General features: G+C 33.8%; 1 protein-coding gene across 2 annotated transcripts; it reads right to left on the bottom strand.

The window, feature by feature from the left end:
- Positions 1-422: 422 nt before the first annotated feature.
- On the bottom strand, positions 423-2,359 carry LOC118749385. Of its 2 annotated transcripts, none has more exons than XR_004994211.1 (4): positions 2,150-2,359; positions 1,953-2,023; positions 1,258-1,890; positions 423-1,027 (listed from the first exon to the last, which is right to left on the bottom strand). XR_004994211.1 is itself a non-coding variant. In XM_036484191.1 (4 exons), the coding sequence occupies exons 1-3, from the start codon at positions 2,067-2,069 to the stop codon at positions 1,495-1,497; spliced, it is 318 nt and encodes a 105-aa protein (XP_036340084.1). In that variant the 5' UTR covers positions 2,070-2,101; the 3' UTR covers positions 423-1,027; positions 1,258-1,494. The 2 variants fall into 2 exon arrangements, 1 of the variants encoding a protein (XP_036340084.1); XM_036484191.1 differs by lacking the exon at positions 2,150-2,359 and having other exon boundaries at positions 1,258-1,542; positions 1,738-1,890; positions 1,953-2,101.
- Positions 2,360-16,920: the final 14,561 nt, after the last annotated feature.

The following is a 16,920-nucleotide window of genomic DNA, read 5'->3' as shown; positions in this document are numbered from 1 at the left end:
ACTGTGGGTGCATTTTGTAAATATGTACATATAAAAACAATTGCGATATTTTATTTTATTTAAGTTATGAATTTTACTCGTGCAATTTTTTATGTTTAATAGTTTTAAGAACATTTTTTGGTTTTGTTGTATTCTTTTATTGCATGCCTTAAACTTTTTTACTTTAAGTTATGATGGTGAAGATATGCCTCCTGGGGAACCGAACACCTTTAAAAAATCGGTAACGCGCCTAAACGCATACCTCGAAGGTGGTGTGGAAAGTGCGTTCCAAAATGATTACAATTGTTTAAATAATTTCTTATATTCTACTTATTCACATTGCTTATAATTTCTGTGTTCAATTTGCAGGTGAAAATCAACAGCGGTCCAGCAGCGCATCTTCTCAAAAACGGCGATACATATTCGGTGAACTAACATTTTTTCATACTGAAGGCACACAGCATACAAATAAAGCAGTGTCAAGTGAGGACTGGGAGAGCAAGCGAAGAGGGTCGAGTGAATAGCCGGACAATTAAATTACATACACAAAACTCTGTATCATATAATTTTTAAATAAACATATCTTTACTATACTAAATACCCGGGTTACATCTAGACACTACTTATTAATTACATTGGCACACTCTTATTTATTCAAATAACTAAACGTTTTTACTGTGCATTTTTGTTGTTAATACGGTATTTACATTAGACGATTTTACAGGCAATTTTAGAGGAGATAAGTTGAGTCAAAAGTTGGCTGGTGCAAGAAATTTAGCAAATGCGCGTAAAAGCATGGAGTAGGTATACGGCTGTGTTGCCGCGATTCTCCAGCATCTTGCCCAAGGAGAATACATATTGGTGGCTATCGCAGAATCCATAGTAGTCCGGGTTTTCATAAAATCTACGAAAAAGCTAACACTTATGGAATTCTTCACTGGATACATCACATATTTGAGTCCATGATTCAGTATGATTAGGGTCGCTGCCTTGCAGCAGTACAATGCAATTGTAGACACGTCTCTTGAATTCCTCGTCCTCGTAAAATCTGAAGAAAAAATAAACAGATGAGTAATATATCTTTTTATAAGCGCATTAAACGCGTCTCCCGAAAACTCTCGTCTTTTGAGTTATGACGGTATTTTAGTTTTTTGGTGATATGCAATTTCGGTATCATATAATGGATTTCTTGTTAAATTTTATTAAACTCAGCATAAGGCTGAATGAAAGTTTTTTCGGGTGAAACTCAGAATAAGCCAAAGTACGAACAGTACTTACCTCTTTTTTGATTCCTTGTATAAGTCTTTCAAATCTCCAATCGTCCAGAAAATTTGGGAAGCGGTCCTCTAAGTGCACAATCAGCATAACGAAATGTGTTCACCAATCGCCTAAGTGACGCGTAGAATATCGTGCCCCAGAAACACTAACAAACGACAAGTGGACTCTCCAATAATTGTCAAACGTAATTGACCAATGTGCATCTATGTGATACGTTGCTTGTGGCAAGTTGGTAGGTTAACGCCAAACCGTAAGAGGTTGGAAATCACACGAACAGCATAATCCCTACATTGAATATAAAAAAATTGTTATAAATTTTTGCATTAACATAACCACAGGTGGCGATTGTATATCATGTTTATTTATTTCGTTGGCTATATCTCTGGGCGATTTATTTGTGCCAGCAGTCTATAGTGCTTTTGCCCAAGACAAGATACTATTGCACTGATAATAATCAAATTTAGCTGAAGTTGCATTCACATGTGATATAATAGCTGGTGTCAGCAAGCTGTGGGAATGCCCAGGAGATGGCGTTTGCTCAGCCCTCATTGCACCGACGGCGGTGGGCACTACTGCTGGCACATATTTTGCAACAACTGCAATGGTTGCAGCGTTTTCTTCTGCAACAATAACCTGCAATGATAAAATGTCCTATAATGTCGACGAACAAAAATATAAAATTGAAAATGGCTAACCTTACTCCAAATTGCTAATCGATCCTTTAGCTTCATGTTCTCATTTTCCAACCTTGTGTACACTTCTTCATCTTCCAATTCAATTGATATATGTTCGGAACAGAAAGAAATTTGCATTAATCAATTGTAAATAGTTACATGGAATCATAAATTTATTTAATTTTTTGCCATTTTACAAACAAGAAATATAAACTCACCGCGGTGTGATACAGAAATAAAAACCAACAGGGCTGCATTTTCTTGGTAAACAACATTTTCCACACAAGCGTTCAGAGCAATCTGATCCGCAAAATTATTTTGTGAAACATAATAGTTGAAAATAGTTTTTACACACGATTATCACAAATTATTGTGATTATTTTTAGTTGAATATAATTGTATTACCTTAGACTTTTTTTTAATGTTTTGTAATATTCATTTTTTTGGGACGCAAAAGCAACCATGCGCTCAATTTCTTGTGGGGAAATTTGGTCCCCATAAAGGACTTTCACCACGAAACAGCTACAAAAACAAAAACCTTTTCTACTGGTATACTGTGTATTTAAGTAATAATATATGTTTTATTTTTCACGGCATGTGCCATACGTCCGCCGAAAACAAATGCTCGTTATAAAGCTCTTGCTAATAGGGACACGAATTTCGATACGATACTATATCGATATTTTTTCCATTCGATACCGATACCTTTTAATCGATAGTTTTCAAACGATATTTTTTGGAATCGAGTACCAGAACCCTTGTATCGTATCAAATCGCAAAGGCGCATTACAAAGTTCTCTGACATCACGTTACACGACATTACGCTACTAAAATCTCAATTGAAACTTTTTTGTTAATATTGTTTTTAAATTAATATGAATTATATAATATATTATTTATTTTTATTTAACCCTAATCTTACCAACATAAAAAAGTTACAAATCCTACCAGCATGTGTCTTCAAGACACATATATGTATGAAAATAAAATTAAAAGTATTTATGCGTTAAAGATTGAGACTTATGTTTATTATTTGATTTATTACATTCTGATGTAAAAAAAGTCAAAGTCTGGTAGCAACATCAAGTTAAAAAACACACTGTGTCTCACAGACACATGTTGGTAAGATGAGGGACATACATATGTACATAGGTATATACATATAAAAACATATATAGACAAGTAGTATATTTATGTATCCATATATTGATTTGCCTTATCTATATACAGAAGCATTTTAGGTTATCTTTATTTTACGGAAAATTCAAACTTAAGAGCTTGTGTCTCTGAGACACATGTTGGTAGTTTGTGTTACATTTTTTATTTTGACTTATAAAAACTACAGGAGAATAATTTTCTTTCCTTATTATTTTACTGAACTATTCAGAATAGATGTAAAAAAAAGTCATAAAGTCTGGTGACAATAAGTTGCATCATTACGTAGAAACATCAAGCTTAAAAACAAAATGTGTCTCACAGACACATGTTGGTAAGATTAGGGTTAACCGCACCCTAGCAGTTCCATTTATTGCAAATCTATGTCATACCATGACTTACCGCTGTCTATACTTTGGAATTGATATGTAAAGCAATATGGTTATATTTTGGGCTTTACAGAGCCAAATATTCAGATTTGATTTTTTGAATTTGGTATTGATATTGGAAATATCGGGTATTTTTATCCTGATAATAATGGGAACCCGATATTTTTACAGCGATACTTCAAATGAGTACTACATCGATACTTTCGGTTCGATATCGTGTCCCTACTTTTTATCGATTAGTCGAATAGCGAAAGTTGTTTAAAAAAATAATCGACTTCACTTAATCGATTAACCATTTCTTTTCGACTTTAACAACTAACCGCTCATAGCCCGAACACAATGAAAACGACGAGCTACAACCACAGCTGTCAAATTATTTTAACACGTACTCTTATGTAGATAATTATTTTGGCGACGACCGGGCTACGCGACGGCTGTGTTTGTGGCCAGATTAGATCTATTTCTATTTTTCTGGCGACAGATAAGGTTCTTCCTCTTCTTTTATGTCAAACTCATACAAATTCATGATGTCGCTGCTGCGTTCAAAGAAATCATGTCGCCATCGACAAAGCGCTTAAATAATAAAGATGACAAATTGGAAGCTGTGGTCGGTAGCTCGTCGTTTTCAATGTGTTCAGAACTTCACAAACAACTAGTCGAAATCCAACTAGTACATTTTCGATTTAACGACTAGTTGTTTTCTTTGAGTAAAATTTTTTTTTAATTTTTTAATACTTATGCTTATTGACAAAACCCAACCGCGCTAATACAAATAATTTTATGGTGAAAAACTGCTAATATTCGAATAATTTCGGTTAGTCGATTTTCTGACTACTCGATAGTGAGCGGTTAGACGAAAGCGAACGGTTAGTCGAATGCGAGCGGTTAATCGAGTAATTGCTATTCGACTATCAACCGACCAAAAAGTTACTAATCGACCAGTCGACTAAGCGAGTAGCCGGATAGTCGATTTTTAAAAAGAACTCTAGCTTGTACATAAATAGCTAAATAAAGGCTATTCAAAATTTGTATATTAAAGTGCAAATCGAAATGCATCTACAAATACTTGTAGAAACTATATTTACAAGTGTAGAATATTTCGCTGATAGCTACAAGTGTATAAAATTATATTGTGTTACAAAAAATTCAACAACTTGTAGCTACAAGCGAATCACTAATAACACAGGTTTACAGCAAAAATGTTCTATGAATGCCACTATCCAATTCCTATGTAGAATTGCTCGGTGATTCCGAAAATCGGGTTAATTTTTTTTCTATGGATTCGTTTTCGAGATATTTGCAACTTACTGTTATTCGGCTTAAAGTCAAAATTTATTCCTTTTAATTACGTATATCTTACGAACCAGTTTAAAAATCTTAATATAAAATACGGCAAATGAAAGCTAATGAAATTCTCCATAAACCATATTTACATCACTTTCCGATAGGACTGATAGTTTCTGACAAATTAATTAATCACTCCAGTATTTTTTTATTTTTTTAATAAAAAAATTAAACTTTAACAGAAGAAAAATTTTTAAAATAACAGGCTCTGTACCAAATTTATGCACTTTTACTAAAACTTGTTCTGTTACAAAAAAAAAATCAAGTTACTGATGAAGAAAATCGATGGATAAATACGAAATAATGAGTGGTCAAATGAAAAAGCGCCAAGATTTTTTGTATGGTGTCTGGCGAACATAAACCAAATTAAAATTTGTAATCCAGTGTAATTTGTAAACTTGTTACAATTGTAAACTTTGTGTTACAGTCCCCAGGTGGAGAAGGACTTGGCTTCACCTAGCATTTCCGATTGACGTCAGTTGGAACGTCAGAAAAGAAACGGCTGGCGTGCTTTGTTGAACTCGGCCAAGAAGAGGAGAGAAACTTATTTTTACGCTCTAATTACTGAAATAGCCCGGAAAGCGTGTAGAACAAATCTAGTGTGAGTTTGCCCATCTCTGGTATAAAGCTAAGTACGGACCTTTAAAAAAACGGTCAAGAAATAAATTGCTATTACTTCGTCTGTGTGAATAGCAGTGCCTGAGGAGTTTTGACATCTGTAATTTTACAGCCTAATGGAACAGGCATATATTTCTGTATAAAACAAAGGTGCCTTCACAAACAAACTTTAGAAAACCATAGTAGAAACCCTGAAGAAAAGATTGGTCCAATTGCTCGAAAAATATAGTCCTAGGTATAGTAGTTTTGTATCTACACCAATGATAGCACAAAAATTTAAAGCAATGTAATGTAACACAGGTGAATTGTACTAAAAGTGGTCCGAATGTAATGCATAGGGTATGAGTTTTGTTCTAAAATTAGTTACAATGTCACACAGTAGCGGACAATGGGTATGATTAACGATTTACTGATATGTAGGCACTTAGTCAACGAATTTTCATGTGCGGCGTTGGCATGTAGAGAGAGTATCCGCTTACAGTGTAGTTTGTGGTGTGCTCTAAGTCTATTCCGAGATCCTACAGGGTAGCATAGCAAATTTCTTAAGAACTTAGTAGTATTAGAGCAAAACCAACAATTACGTGTATTTTATTGTTGCTTCTGGTATCGAAAGTGTCAGTGTGTTCTGATTTTTTTTCTTTTAAATCAAAGTGTGCTATGTGTAATACAAAAACTAAAAATAAAAATTTAAAATCGATGCTCTGGTCGTGCTGTTCCATAATCTGACGATTATCTGGAGGGGTTTTCTTAATCTGACGGGTTAAAAAAATAATTTCGTTTCTAAGATGCACAGTCAACCAAACATATATTATTGTAAACACTTATTGGCCCCTATTATGAGTTGCATTCGATTTTCGATCTTCGCTGGCTATCGAAGATCGAAAGTGAAATTCGTATTATGAGCTATGCAAGCGTGTCGAAATTTTCGTTGAGAATCGAATTTTTCGTCGAACAGAATTTTGCTTTCGTTGGTGTAGCGAAATGTTAGCAAATTTTAAAAATGTATGATTTTGCATTTGTTTTCTTTTCTGTTTTTTTGGCGGCTAGACACTAATTTTAAACAATTTATATTAATTTCAAGCAGTTCTAACGTCATGAATAGTAAACACAAGCTCGAAAGTCTGGTTTTACATATGAAAGAAAATCCCTATACGCTGTTGGCACGATCTCTGAAAACAAAATCATGGAGCTGTTTATAGTTTTAATATATTTTAAATAGATTTGGATCACAAAATTTCTTAAATATATTGTATGTCAAAATATATTCGAAAGACTCCACTTAAACTCTCACGTTTTCTGCTCTTGGCCAGTTTTTTAAGCCCTCATCCTCTGACGAATCGTTCAACCAGACCTCCGTTGTGCTAATTACAACTTTTTTTTACCACGCTTTTATAAACTCACTTTCTTGTTTATTTCATTTTAATTTGCACAAATTGACATAAGTATGTACATATGTATAAGCACTCTATTTATTTTGCTCGATCTGTAAACAAAGCTTCTCAGCGGTGAAAAATATACTATTGTGAACAACCTAAACGAGCGAAATTTACAATAGCGCTATTCTTCATCGAATGAGCGCCATAATACCAAATGAAAATTCGTTCGATCAGCACTTTCGACCACAGTCGAAGATCGAATGCAACTCGTAATAGGGGCCATTATTTATCTGAGCAACTATCATCATACAACAAGTCCGGTTCGACTTGGTCGTCAATTTCTTCTACATTTTTCCTATCTGTTATTGACAATCAGCATTCTGCATTTCGACTCGAATCGAAATTTTCTCCGTTTGGCAACTTAAGTATTCTGCGTTCCGCTTCCTTTCGATCAATCTTCGAAATTTACGATTATACCTATTCTACATTTCGATCGGAGTTATAAGTTGCAAATTTCTTGACGGAGAACGTTTCGATTGTTATTTTGGTGGGTTTAAATAATAAAATTTTATAAAAAAATTAAGTAAAATATACTGTGCATAATTGTAAGTCATCATAAATGAATTTTCTCGATTTCTGTGTTTTCACAGCGGTAATACGGGCAATACGAAAAATTGGCTCAAATATTAGCAACCAAAAGGGATATTGCGCGAGGTTTCCAAAGAGGAAGCACAGGCGTTCTTGTTTTCATTATCTATAGGTAAATAAGACTGTAAAATGCACTGAATACAATTTATTCTTTGTATATAAAATTAGTTGCGATCCCGTACGAGTCCGGACTAGTCAGAAATAGTCAGAATCAGTCAGATTTTACTGGTAATCGATCCCGTACTCGGTTCTCTGACTATTGAGAGGACAAAAAAGAGAGTAAATACGGTTCTCTCTCTGTCAGAAGTTACCAGTTTTAAACCGAGAATTTTTTGCTGCTAAATTCTGGTAAATGAGTCAAACGATCAGCTGTAGTGTGTTTGGCAACCAAATTGTAAACAAAAGAAAAGTGCACTCTGCTAATTCATGTTCAAAAGTATTTAATTACTTGTTTAAGTGGATTCTAATGAATTTGAAAGTATTTTTGCATAAGCAAAAATTTACAACCAAAATTTGGAGGTTATGTTGAAGTTGACAGAAGTTAGCATTTTTTACTAGAAAGCGATCCCGTACTTTTCAATGTTACTCTCTCGCTCTGAGCGAATTTTTAATTTTTGACAGTTTTACTAGTCCGAGTCCAGAATGTTATTATAGAATTTACAAGGTACTACACCTGAATCACGTAGAATATTTAATCCAACAAGATTTTTGACAAGAATTTGATCCACAAAACACACAAAAACTATTTCCACTCACCGTGATTAGTTAGTAAAATTTCAAAGGTTATATTTCATAGAACACCACGAATTCTTTGATCGCCCATGATTGCGTGATGGCGGACGGAAAGGAGTAAGGGGGTACTGTGTGTTGATACTATATAAAGAGTGAGAAAGAAGGGAGCAGAGTTCCAAATTTTTTCACGTATAAGTAAACTTAAGGTTTCTGAATTCAAAATTATTTCAAAAATGCCTGTTTTTCTTACATACAAATTCTTGTGTCTAGTGATTTTAGCTAAGAAATGAGTAAAACTCACATACATAAGTTAAAAAAGTAGGTAATTTTTAACTGATATTTGTTGAGCTAAAAGTTACATCATGTGCTACTAATTTTCTTAATATAATTTTAATCTAATACTCCTTCGATTTACGTTTATTTCAATCCTAATTCAAACTATTTTGAAACTGGGATTAAAGTAATCGTAATTGTAGACGCACTTAATTACATATGTATTTTCATCAGCTCAAATTTAGATAAAGGTTTTGATTCGCAAATGCACATACTTATGTACATATACAGCGGAGCAACACACGAGCCTTTAGCGAGAGTTTGTTTGGGTTAATTCTCACATTTCACTCGCAACTGGTATCCTTTGCTAGCAGTTGGTCCGCTGGGTGTACTTACAATCATGTGATTGTGACAAATAATATGAACGGAAAACAGCAATCAAAAAATAACAAATTTCGTAGAAAAATCTGTAGTAGTTTTGAAAAACAGCAAGTGCACGCGCTAAACTTTGTTGACGATTTTAGGTACTCGGGCTTGTGGAAATTGTCAGATTATATACTTCTCGTTATCCTTCAGCTGTTTGATTCATAATAAAAAAAAATTTACCGTGCTCAATAATGTCAAGCTAACGTTTTTTTTGCAAGTTTGCGAGCCCCAATTCCTTGAAATGCACACTTTTCAGCATGTAATTAACCCACCATTTCTTAATTTGACGCGCTGTCCTATGCGTGGGACTCTACACAGATGACTTAGATTTGGCAGAGGTACTCAACAGGTTGCAGGCTATCCCCCATATGTTAATCTGACACGCTCGAGTACATCTCCGAATCCCCTCTTGGGCTCCCTTACCATTTCTGAGATATAGCGATTAAAAAAATAGTGTTATTCATATTTTTTTAACGTTTTTTAACGTGTTTTCCCCGGTAGGCCTACTCCACGACTTATTGTAGTCCTGCGTAACTAAATAATATTGATGAAAGCGGTGTGAATTAAAAGTAGTTAGAGAAAACTATTCATCTAATTGATATTTACATTAGTTTAAAAGAAATCCCACCTGTCGCACTACACCATCTCTTCTTATGTAGAATTTTCCGCTGAATCTGAATATGAAGTCAAAATATAATAAACTCTAATAGTTTTTGAGATATAGCCAAATTTAAGAGAAATGAAAAAGTGCACTCACTTAATTGCGTAGGTATTTTTTTTTATACAGCTTGCTGGATTTTAAATTTCTTTCGACAGTAGTGAAGCTTATTTTATTTACTATCTTCTACGTAAACGATATTTTCCAACCGGATTAGTAGTTTAGGAGCTAATCATTGATTCATCGTCGATTTTGCATAATTTAAAAAAAATTAAAAAAAAAATACTCTCGGTAAAAATATCAATACGAAATAACCTGTTAACCTTTGGATTCTTGCACGCCAAAGCATGATCTTTCATAAATACATTAAGGCCCTGCTCAACTAAATTGAATAATAAATGTAGAAGTTATGAGCACTTTAGTAGAGATTCATACATACGAAAGGTTTCTATACAAATTTATAATTTGCATATTATGGAGTACACACCTTTTACTACAATTTTGAATCGCTATATCTCAGAAATGGTAATCTTTAAAAGAAAAGTGTTATAACAGTTTTTATAGATAATTGAATTATCTGCACTTTCATTTCACCTATTTTTGTGATAAACCGTACCATTTGGCTGAAAATGCGAAAAAGCAAATTATGTGACCTTTGACTTTGAATACATTTTTTTTGCAGACGTGGGATCGATGGGGACTTTTTACATTTCATTCATAATGGTGTTCGCAACACTCGTACGAATTTTCAGCTTTATGCGAATTATTGTAAGCTTACCGCTATTTATTGAGCTAACTTTTTTTCCAACTATAAAGCGGTAGCAGATGTTCAGTGGAGAACTACCGGGGAATAGCTAAGCTTTCTGCAATTCCTAAATTATTTGAAGCAATTATAACAAATCAGTTGACGCATTCTATCTCTCCTAGCATTTAATATAGTCAACATGGATTTTGCAAGGGCAGATCAACTTCTACAAATTTACTTGAATTAACATCCTATATCCCAAAAGCATTTAGTGAAAGCAAAACTGTTGGTGTTATATATACTGACTTCAGTAAGGCATTTGACAAAGTGTGCCACTCGTTGCTCATCTATAAACATGATCTTCTTGGTCTTCCACCTAATTTTCTACCTCTCTCACCTCTCTCTCCATACCTCTATGATAGATCACAAAGGGTAATGTTTAAAAATGCTATCTCTGACGTCATTGATGTTACTTCAGGAGTCCCTCAAGGTAGCCACCTAGGCCCGGTTCTGTTATTGCTTTTTTAAAAGATATTTCTACAGATATACAATTTTCCAAAATTTTAATGTATGCAGATGATGTAAAGCTTTATAAATCGTCCGTTTCAATTAAAGAAAGGTCTTTGCTACAATCAGACATAAACAGCATGGCTTACTGGTATCAAGTAAATCTTATGCCTCTAAATCTTAAGAAATGTAAAGTGCTTCTCGCGAAGAGCTGTTCATCCCGCTTCTTATACAAAATAGGTAACCATAACCTGGAACAGGTATACAATTTTGTGGACCTTGGTATCACAATGGATCCTAAGCTTAATTTTAATCTTCATATTAATGTGACAGTCAACAAGGCTAAAGGTGTACTTGCATTTGTGAAACGATGGTCAAAAGAATTTTGTGACCCTGTTTACAAAATTAGTTAGGCCAATTCTGGAATACGTTTCGGTGGTTTGGAATCCATGGTATCAAATTTACTCAGACAAAATAGAATCAATTCAAAAACAATTCCTAGTTTTTGCTTTAAGAAATTTCCGTTGGAATTCTCAATATAACCTTCCACCTTATACGAGCCGATTAAAACTTATTCAGCCCTATTCTGCATTTCGACTCGAATCGAAATTTTCTCCGTTTGGCAACTTTGGTATTCTGCGTTCCGTTTCCTTTCGATCAATCTTCGAAATTTACGATTATACCTATTCTACATTTCGATCGTAGTTCCGTTTTTCTAAGCTGCAAATTTGTTGACGGAGAACGTTTCAATTGTTATTTTCGTGGGTTTAAATAATAAAATTTTATAAAAAATTTAAGTAAAATATACTGTGCATGATTGTAAGTCATAATAAATGAATTTTCTCGATTTCTGTGTTTTCGCGAGCGGTAATACGGGCAATACGAAAAATTTGCTCAAATAATGGCAACCAAAAGGGATGTCGACGTTTTCAAAGTGTAAGTCCAGGCGTTTTTGTTTACATTATCTATAAATAAGACTGTGAAATGCACTGAATGCAATTTATTCTTTTTATATAAAATTAATAGATGTATGCACATAGATACATATATACATAAAATGTGAAGTAACATAAAAAAGATGCTTTTATTATTGAACTCGTTTTTACTAAAAGAGGTGCGTATGTTGCCTCGAATTCGATTTGCTATGGAAAGATAAGCTTTGTTCTTCCCCTCCTCCTGACGGCTTACAAAATGGGATTCATTTGCGTTCAAATCTTTCACTGTAGTAAATGCAAATTTTGTGGAGTGCTAAAACAATGTTTATAATTTCACTGACTTTAAGCGATTAGTAAAACAGTTCAAGATGAATTCCTTATGACTCTTCACTCATCTGAAAAAGATCAAACATGTCCCTAAATCTCCGCCTTTCAACTTCCGCATCAGCAATCTGGGACTCGTTCTTCTCTTCAAGCAATAACGCAGCGGCTATGGATTTCATTCTTATAATTATGTATCCACTTAAATTTTATTGTTAAATTACAGTGATGCTAGGTATATTTAGTTATTTTAAAATATTTACAAACTTTAACTTCATATGCTGCTATAGTTTGGTGGCAAATATTTCTTTGTTTTGTTACGATTTCACACATTCCTAGGCAAACAGCTGATTTCGAAAGATGTTTTCTCTCTTCCTCTTCTTCTTTCGTTTCGATTGTAACGCAGAATACCTAAATTCGATTCCAGCGGAGCGGAATGCGGGAACGTAATCGAAATGCAGAATAGGGCTGATTAATCTTCCTACACTTTCCAGCCGCAGGAAAATGCTTGGTACAATTTGTATAGTTAAATTACTAACAGGCTCAATTTCAAGTCCGCTTCTTCTGGACGAAGTTAGCCTTAATGTTCCCTCCCGGGTATCAAGACACTTTTGTCCCCTATTTCTGAAAGCTTGTAAAACTAATTTTGAATTGCACGACCCACTCCGTTGCTTATGCCAGGATTTTAACTCTCATTCCAGCACTTTTGATGGTAATTCTCTAGGGTGGGGTAACAGCCCCTAAAAAAGGTGCGGAAAAGTCGGGAGGGGTACCAAACGACGCGTTTCGGCCCTCCTAATAACAATCCGGAGGGGGGAGATAATATTATTAACCGTTTAAAAGTTATGAAGAAAAAACTTTTAAATTTCGTTGTTTTCTATGGGCAATTACACCGACAAAGATTCACTAAATCACCTGTTTTCACTTTTTAAACACTATTAAAATATATAATTTAACTTATTTATTAAAGAAACACATAGTTTTATCAACCTAAGATAGATTATTTTGTTATTAAAAAGAAGTTGACAATCTTTGCCAGCTGAAACGCGAGATTCCAAAACAGCTATAGTGCTGCCACTGTATTAGTATTTCGTAATAATTCACTTTTCCTTATGAGATGTGTGCACTGTTCAATGCTTTTCGGTATCTTCTTTCGTTTAATATATATATAAATAATGAGTCACTTTTTCCATAAAAATCAATACTTCGATTAATAATAAAAATTTTTAATAAAAAATCGTATAAAAAAACCATAGTGGCCATTTTTTATCTTGATAAAATCATTTGTAAGATTTTTGCCGGATTTAATCACTTAAAAATTTTAAAAAACATGCTATTTCACACCCAAGTACATAATAAAAAATATTTTTATAGAAAACGGCTCAATATTTGCTTTTATATTAAAATATCAATAATGTTGCCTCCACGAGGTAATCGCGCAATTGAAAAGGCAGCTATCAAAGTACCAAATTACTGACAATATTTATCAAGATAAAAGCTCTGATAATTATTGCTTGCCAAGAGCAGAATGCGGTCTCCATTTGCAAAATGTTGCTTGATACATTATCATGCCCAATTCTGAATACTCCAGGAGAGTTTGTTCTCCGGGAATTTGTTTCTCCTGAGAAAGAAATCTTCCAATAATTTTAAAATAAGAAATCCTCGGGGAATTTTTATTCATGATAAGAGGAAAGGGAAAAGAGAGTAAACTCCCATGGAGTTTCTATTTAGAATCGGCCTGAAAAACTTTTGCCTGTAGAGATGTCAGTGGCAAAAATACATCGATGGTATTCCTCGCATCTATGCATCCAATCTAACTCGATATTTTTCGATGCATCGGAGGGCGTACGTCGATTCATCGAGGCGCATAGAGTTTTCCTCCACTATGAAAATAACAGAACCAATTTCAAACAATTTAACAAACTTTAATTTTGATGTATTTATATATTATTGTTATTTAAACAAGTGTTCACGTGTTGATTTTTTATTTAAATATTCATAACGTTTTTCCAATTAACATTTTTTTATTATTTTTTACAAAAATATTGTTCATGCTTTAAAACAATTTTGAAAAATTCAACAAATATTCATCGATATATTGAACTTCTTAATCGAATTTTTAACTTTTTAATTGAAACTTGCACTTTATGAGCTATAAAACCGCATCTTGCTTTCTTTGAGTTTCAGATAAAGCGATGTTTGGCGGTTCGATGGACTGGAGATGTCAGCTTATGGAAAACATCGAGTGGAAAATGTTCGATGCATCGAAGCAAAACATCGATATTTTCGATGCATCGATGTTTTTTCGACATCCCTAGCGTGATTGCAAAAAGTGAGGAATGTGGCTACCCATGATTTAATAATACAAGGTTAGATAATTATTGACAGCTGCGGTTTGACACTCCCTTACAAAAGGTTGCATTTACGAAGGACAGAGAAAGGGCAAGAATACAATCCCTTGTTTCGAAAATGGTAGTAGAAAAGTACGCAAAGTAGGCAATTAGTAGTGAAATTCCTTTCGTAAATTCTAATGTATTTGCAGGAAATCTGGAATTTTAAACGAAATGTTGAACGTAATATTGATATATCTACGTGAATTACGTAATTTATATGCTATTTAGCTGTATAAAAACTGCAAAATGACTCAAAATTAAAATAAGACTACTATGAGATTGATGTAAACGTCCAATGCTTATGTTTTCATCAGTTAAATATGCTTCATATGCATATACAAATAAACATATTGCACAAAAGCTTATACTTTTATTTCACCCAAAGCTACACTGTTTCCATGTAAACTTGCAAAGAAGCAACACGGTGCCACTGCTAAGGAAGCGGTGCGAGAGAGACAACTGTCAGTTTATCGAACCTTGTTTTTTTGTATTTCGCTGGGTTTGTCTCCCGTATTATTGGTCAACAATCGTGTCCCATCATATCCAAACGTTCCAAAATCCCTGATTGTGTTCGTCAAGTTTTCCCTACTAAATTAGAATGCACTTATTTGATAAAATCATATTTAAGGCTTTGATATAATTCAAACTTATGGCATGTGAATGGATTAGTTTACCAAAAAAATCCGTGGAAAGAAATACGTGTTGGGAATAAGCTGAGTTATTTCAATTTTCATGACAACTGTTGCGAAATTTTAGTAAAATTACATTAAAAATATCATTATTTTAAATATTCCTGCAGTTTTTGTGTAGAACTCCTAGATTTAAACTTTTTCCATTATGCTAGGCCATTTACTGGACGGAAAACTTTGCAATTTAAATTTTCTTATGTAAAAAAGTCGATTTTTAGATACCGATAGATTTTAGATTTAGGACCGTGTTCCAGCTCACGATTAACCGCGAATTGGTGGGTCTCATGAAATGGATAAAATTTAATAATTTCAATGGTAAAACCAAATTTTTTTCGTGCCCGTGTATGTATGTGTAGTATATCTCAGTATTAAACTCGGCCCTGTTAAGCTGTTTCTTAAAAATTATTAAATATTAATTTTTGAATTTTCCGCAATGTCGGTCCGGTCGAATCTGAAACTTTGTTTTTTTCTATAGTGACTAGTTGTGCGATTTATGACCAGGGCCGAAGAAAATAGGCAAGAAAAAATCAATTTTAAGCGCTTGGATAAGCACTAAAACATTAGCAAATATGCTTGCAAATATGTATGCTCGAAAAACACAACAAAAAAATTTTAAGAGCAGTTTAATGTTTTATTTTTTATTCAGTTTATTTCAAAGATTGAAAAATTAAAATGGACAATCATTTTTCATTTTTTTTCAAAAATTCGTTATTCCTCATTTGAGATGAATTATTTTTAATCTCCTCAAGAATACTAATGCCTTCCCGTAGAGACAAATCTTTGGTTTTGAATTTTTGTACCCAAGCAGAAATGCAATTGAAGTTACGGGCTAATAAAAACCAAATCTGTTTTTATGTTATTATTTGTAGACATTTCTTTGCTTCGACGAAAATGCGAATGGGCGTTTGCCCATAGGCCAGTCAAGTTAATAATAATCCCAACGGTTTTTACCCTCCATTCCCGCCCACCCGCACGAGTGGCGCAGTCCGCATGACGTACGGAACCAGTATTTTCAATTTTTGCGCCGAGTCACGATAGGCAGGAGTTTGTTAAGTGTCGAGATCTAAAACTGTTCAGCTACAGAACTAAATTCATCAGCCGATACTTTATTTTAATGATTTATTTATTGAGAGAGGACAGTATCGATTTCTTAATGCTGAAAAGCGGATCTGATATATCAAAAGGGTAATTCTCTAGGGTGGTGTAACAACCCCTAAAAAAGGTGTGGAAAAGTCGGGAGGGGTACCAAACGACGCGTTTCGTCCCCCCTAATAACAATCCGGAGGGGGGGAGATAATATTATTAACCATTTAAAAGTTATGAACAAAAAACTTGTTAAATTTCGTTGTTTTCTATGAGCAATTACCACGTCAAAAATGCACTAAATCACCAGTTTCCACTCTTAAAACACTACTAAAACGTTTCCGCTTATTATTTTATGCAAACCAAATCATTTATTCACTTTTATTTTATATATTTCGTTAATAAAACAGAGTAAACAAACTTTGCGCCTGCTAAAATTATTATAACCTCAAATCGCTGGTATTGCCACTTTATTTCACATTTCATTTGCGCTATTATACTCAGTTTACACTATACACTTCTTCTTCTTCTTCTTCTTTTTACTTTCATCTAAATAAGATATTGTAACCAAAATATTGTTACGATTATCCTCGAAACCTTGAGGGATTACCCAAATATACTGGGCTCGTATCGCTGGATTGTTAAATAAATGCTAACGATGACCGAATTGTAGTACAATTAACTTTATTGTACAACA

Source organism: Rhagoletis pomonella, unplaced genomic scaffold (genome assembly GCF_013731165.1).
Source record: "Rhagoletis pomonella isolate Grant_MI unplaced genomic scaffold, Rhpom_1.0 Rhpom_scaffold_00015, whole genome shotgun sequence".
Classification (NCBI taxonomy): Eukaryota; Metazoa; Arthropoda; class Insecta; order Diptera; family Tephritidae; genus Rhagoletis; species Rhagoletis pomonella.
The sequence above is the reverse complement of the archived record's forward strand: the minus strand, read 5'-3'. Positions and strand labels throughout refer to the sequence as shown.

Bases quoted from the DNA above. Each gene is read 5' to 3' on its own strand.
- LOC118749385 (XM_036484191.1), bottom strand. From the start codon at position 2,069: ATGCAAATTTCTTTCTGTTCCGAACATATATCAATTGAATTGGAAGAT. The intron at 1,891-1,952 runs GTTAGCCATTTT...TTATCATTGCAG, and splicing joins GATTAGCAATTTGGAGTAAG to GTTATTGTTGCAGAAGAAAA. The intron at 1,543-1,737 runs GTGAATGCAACT...TATTCAATGTAG, and splicing joins CACCAGCTATTATATCACAT to GGATTATGCTGTTCGTGTGA.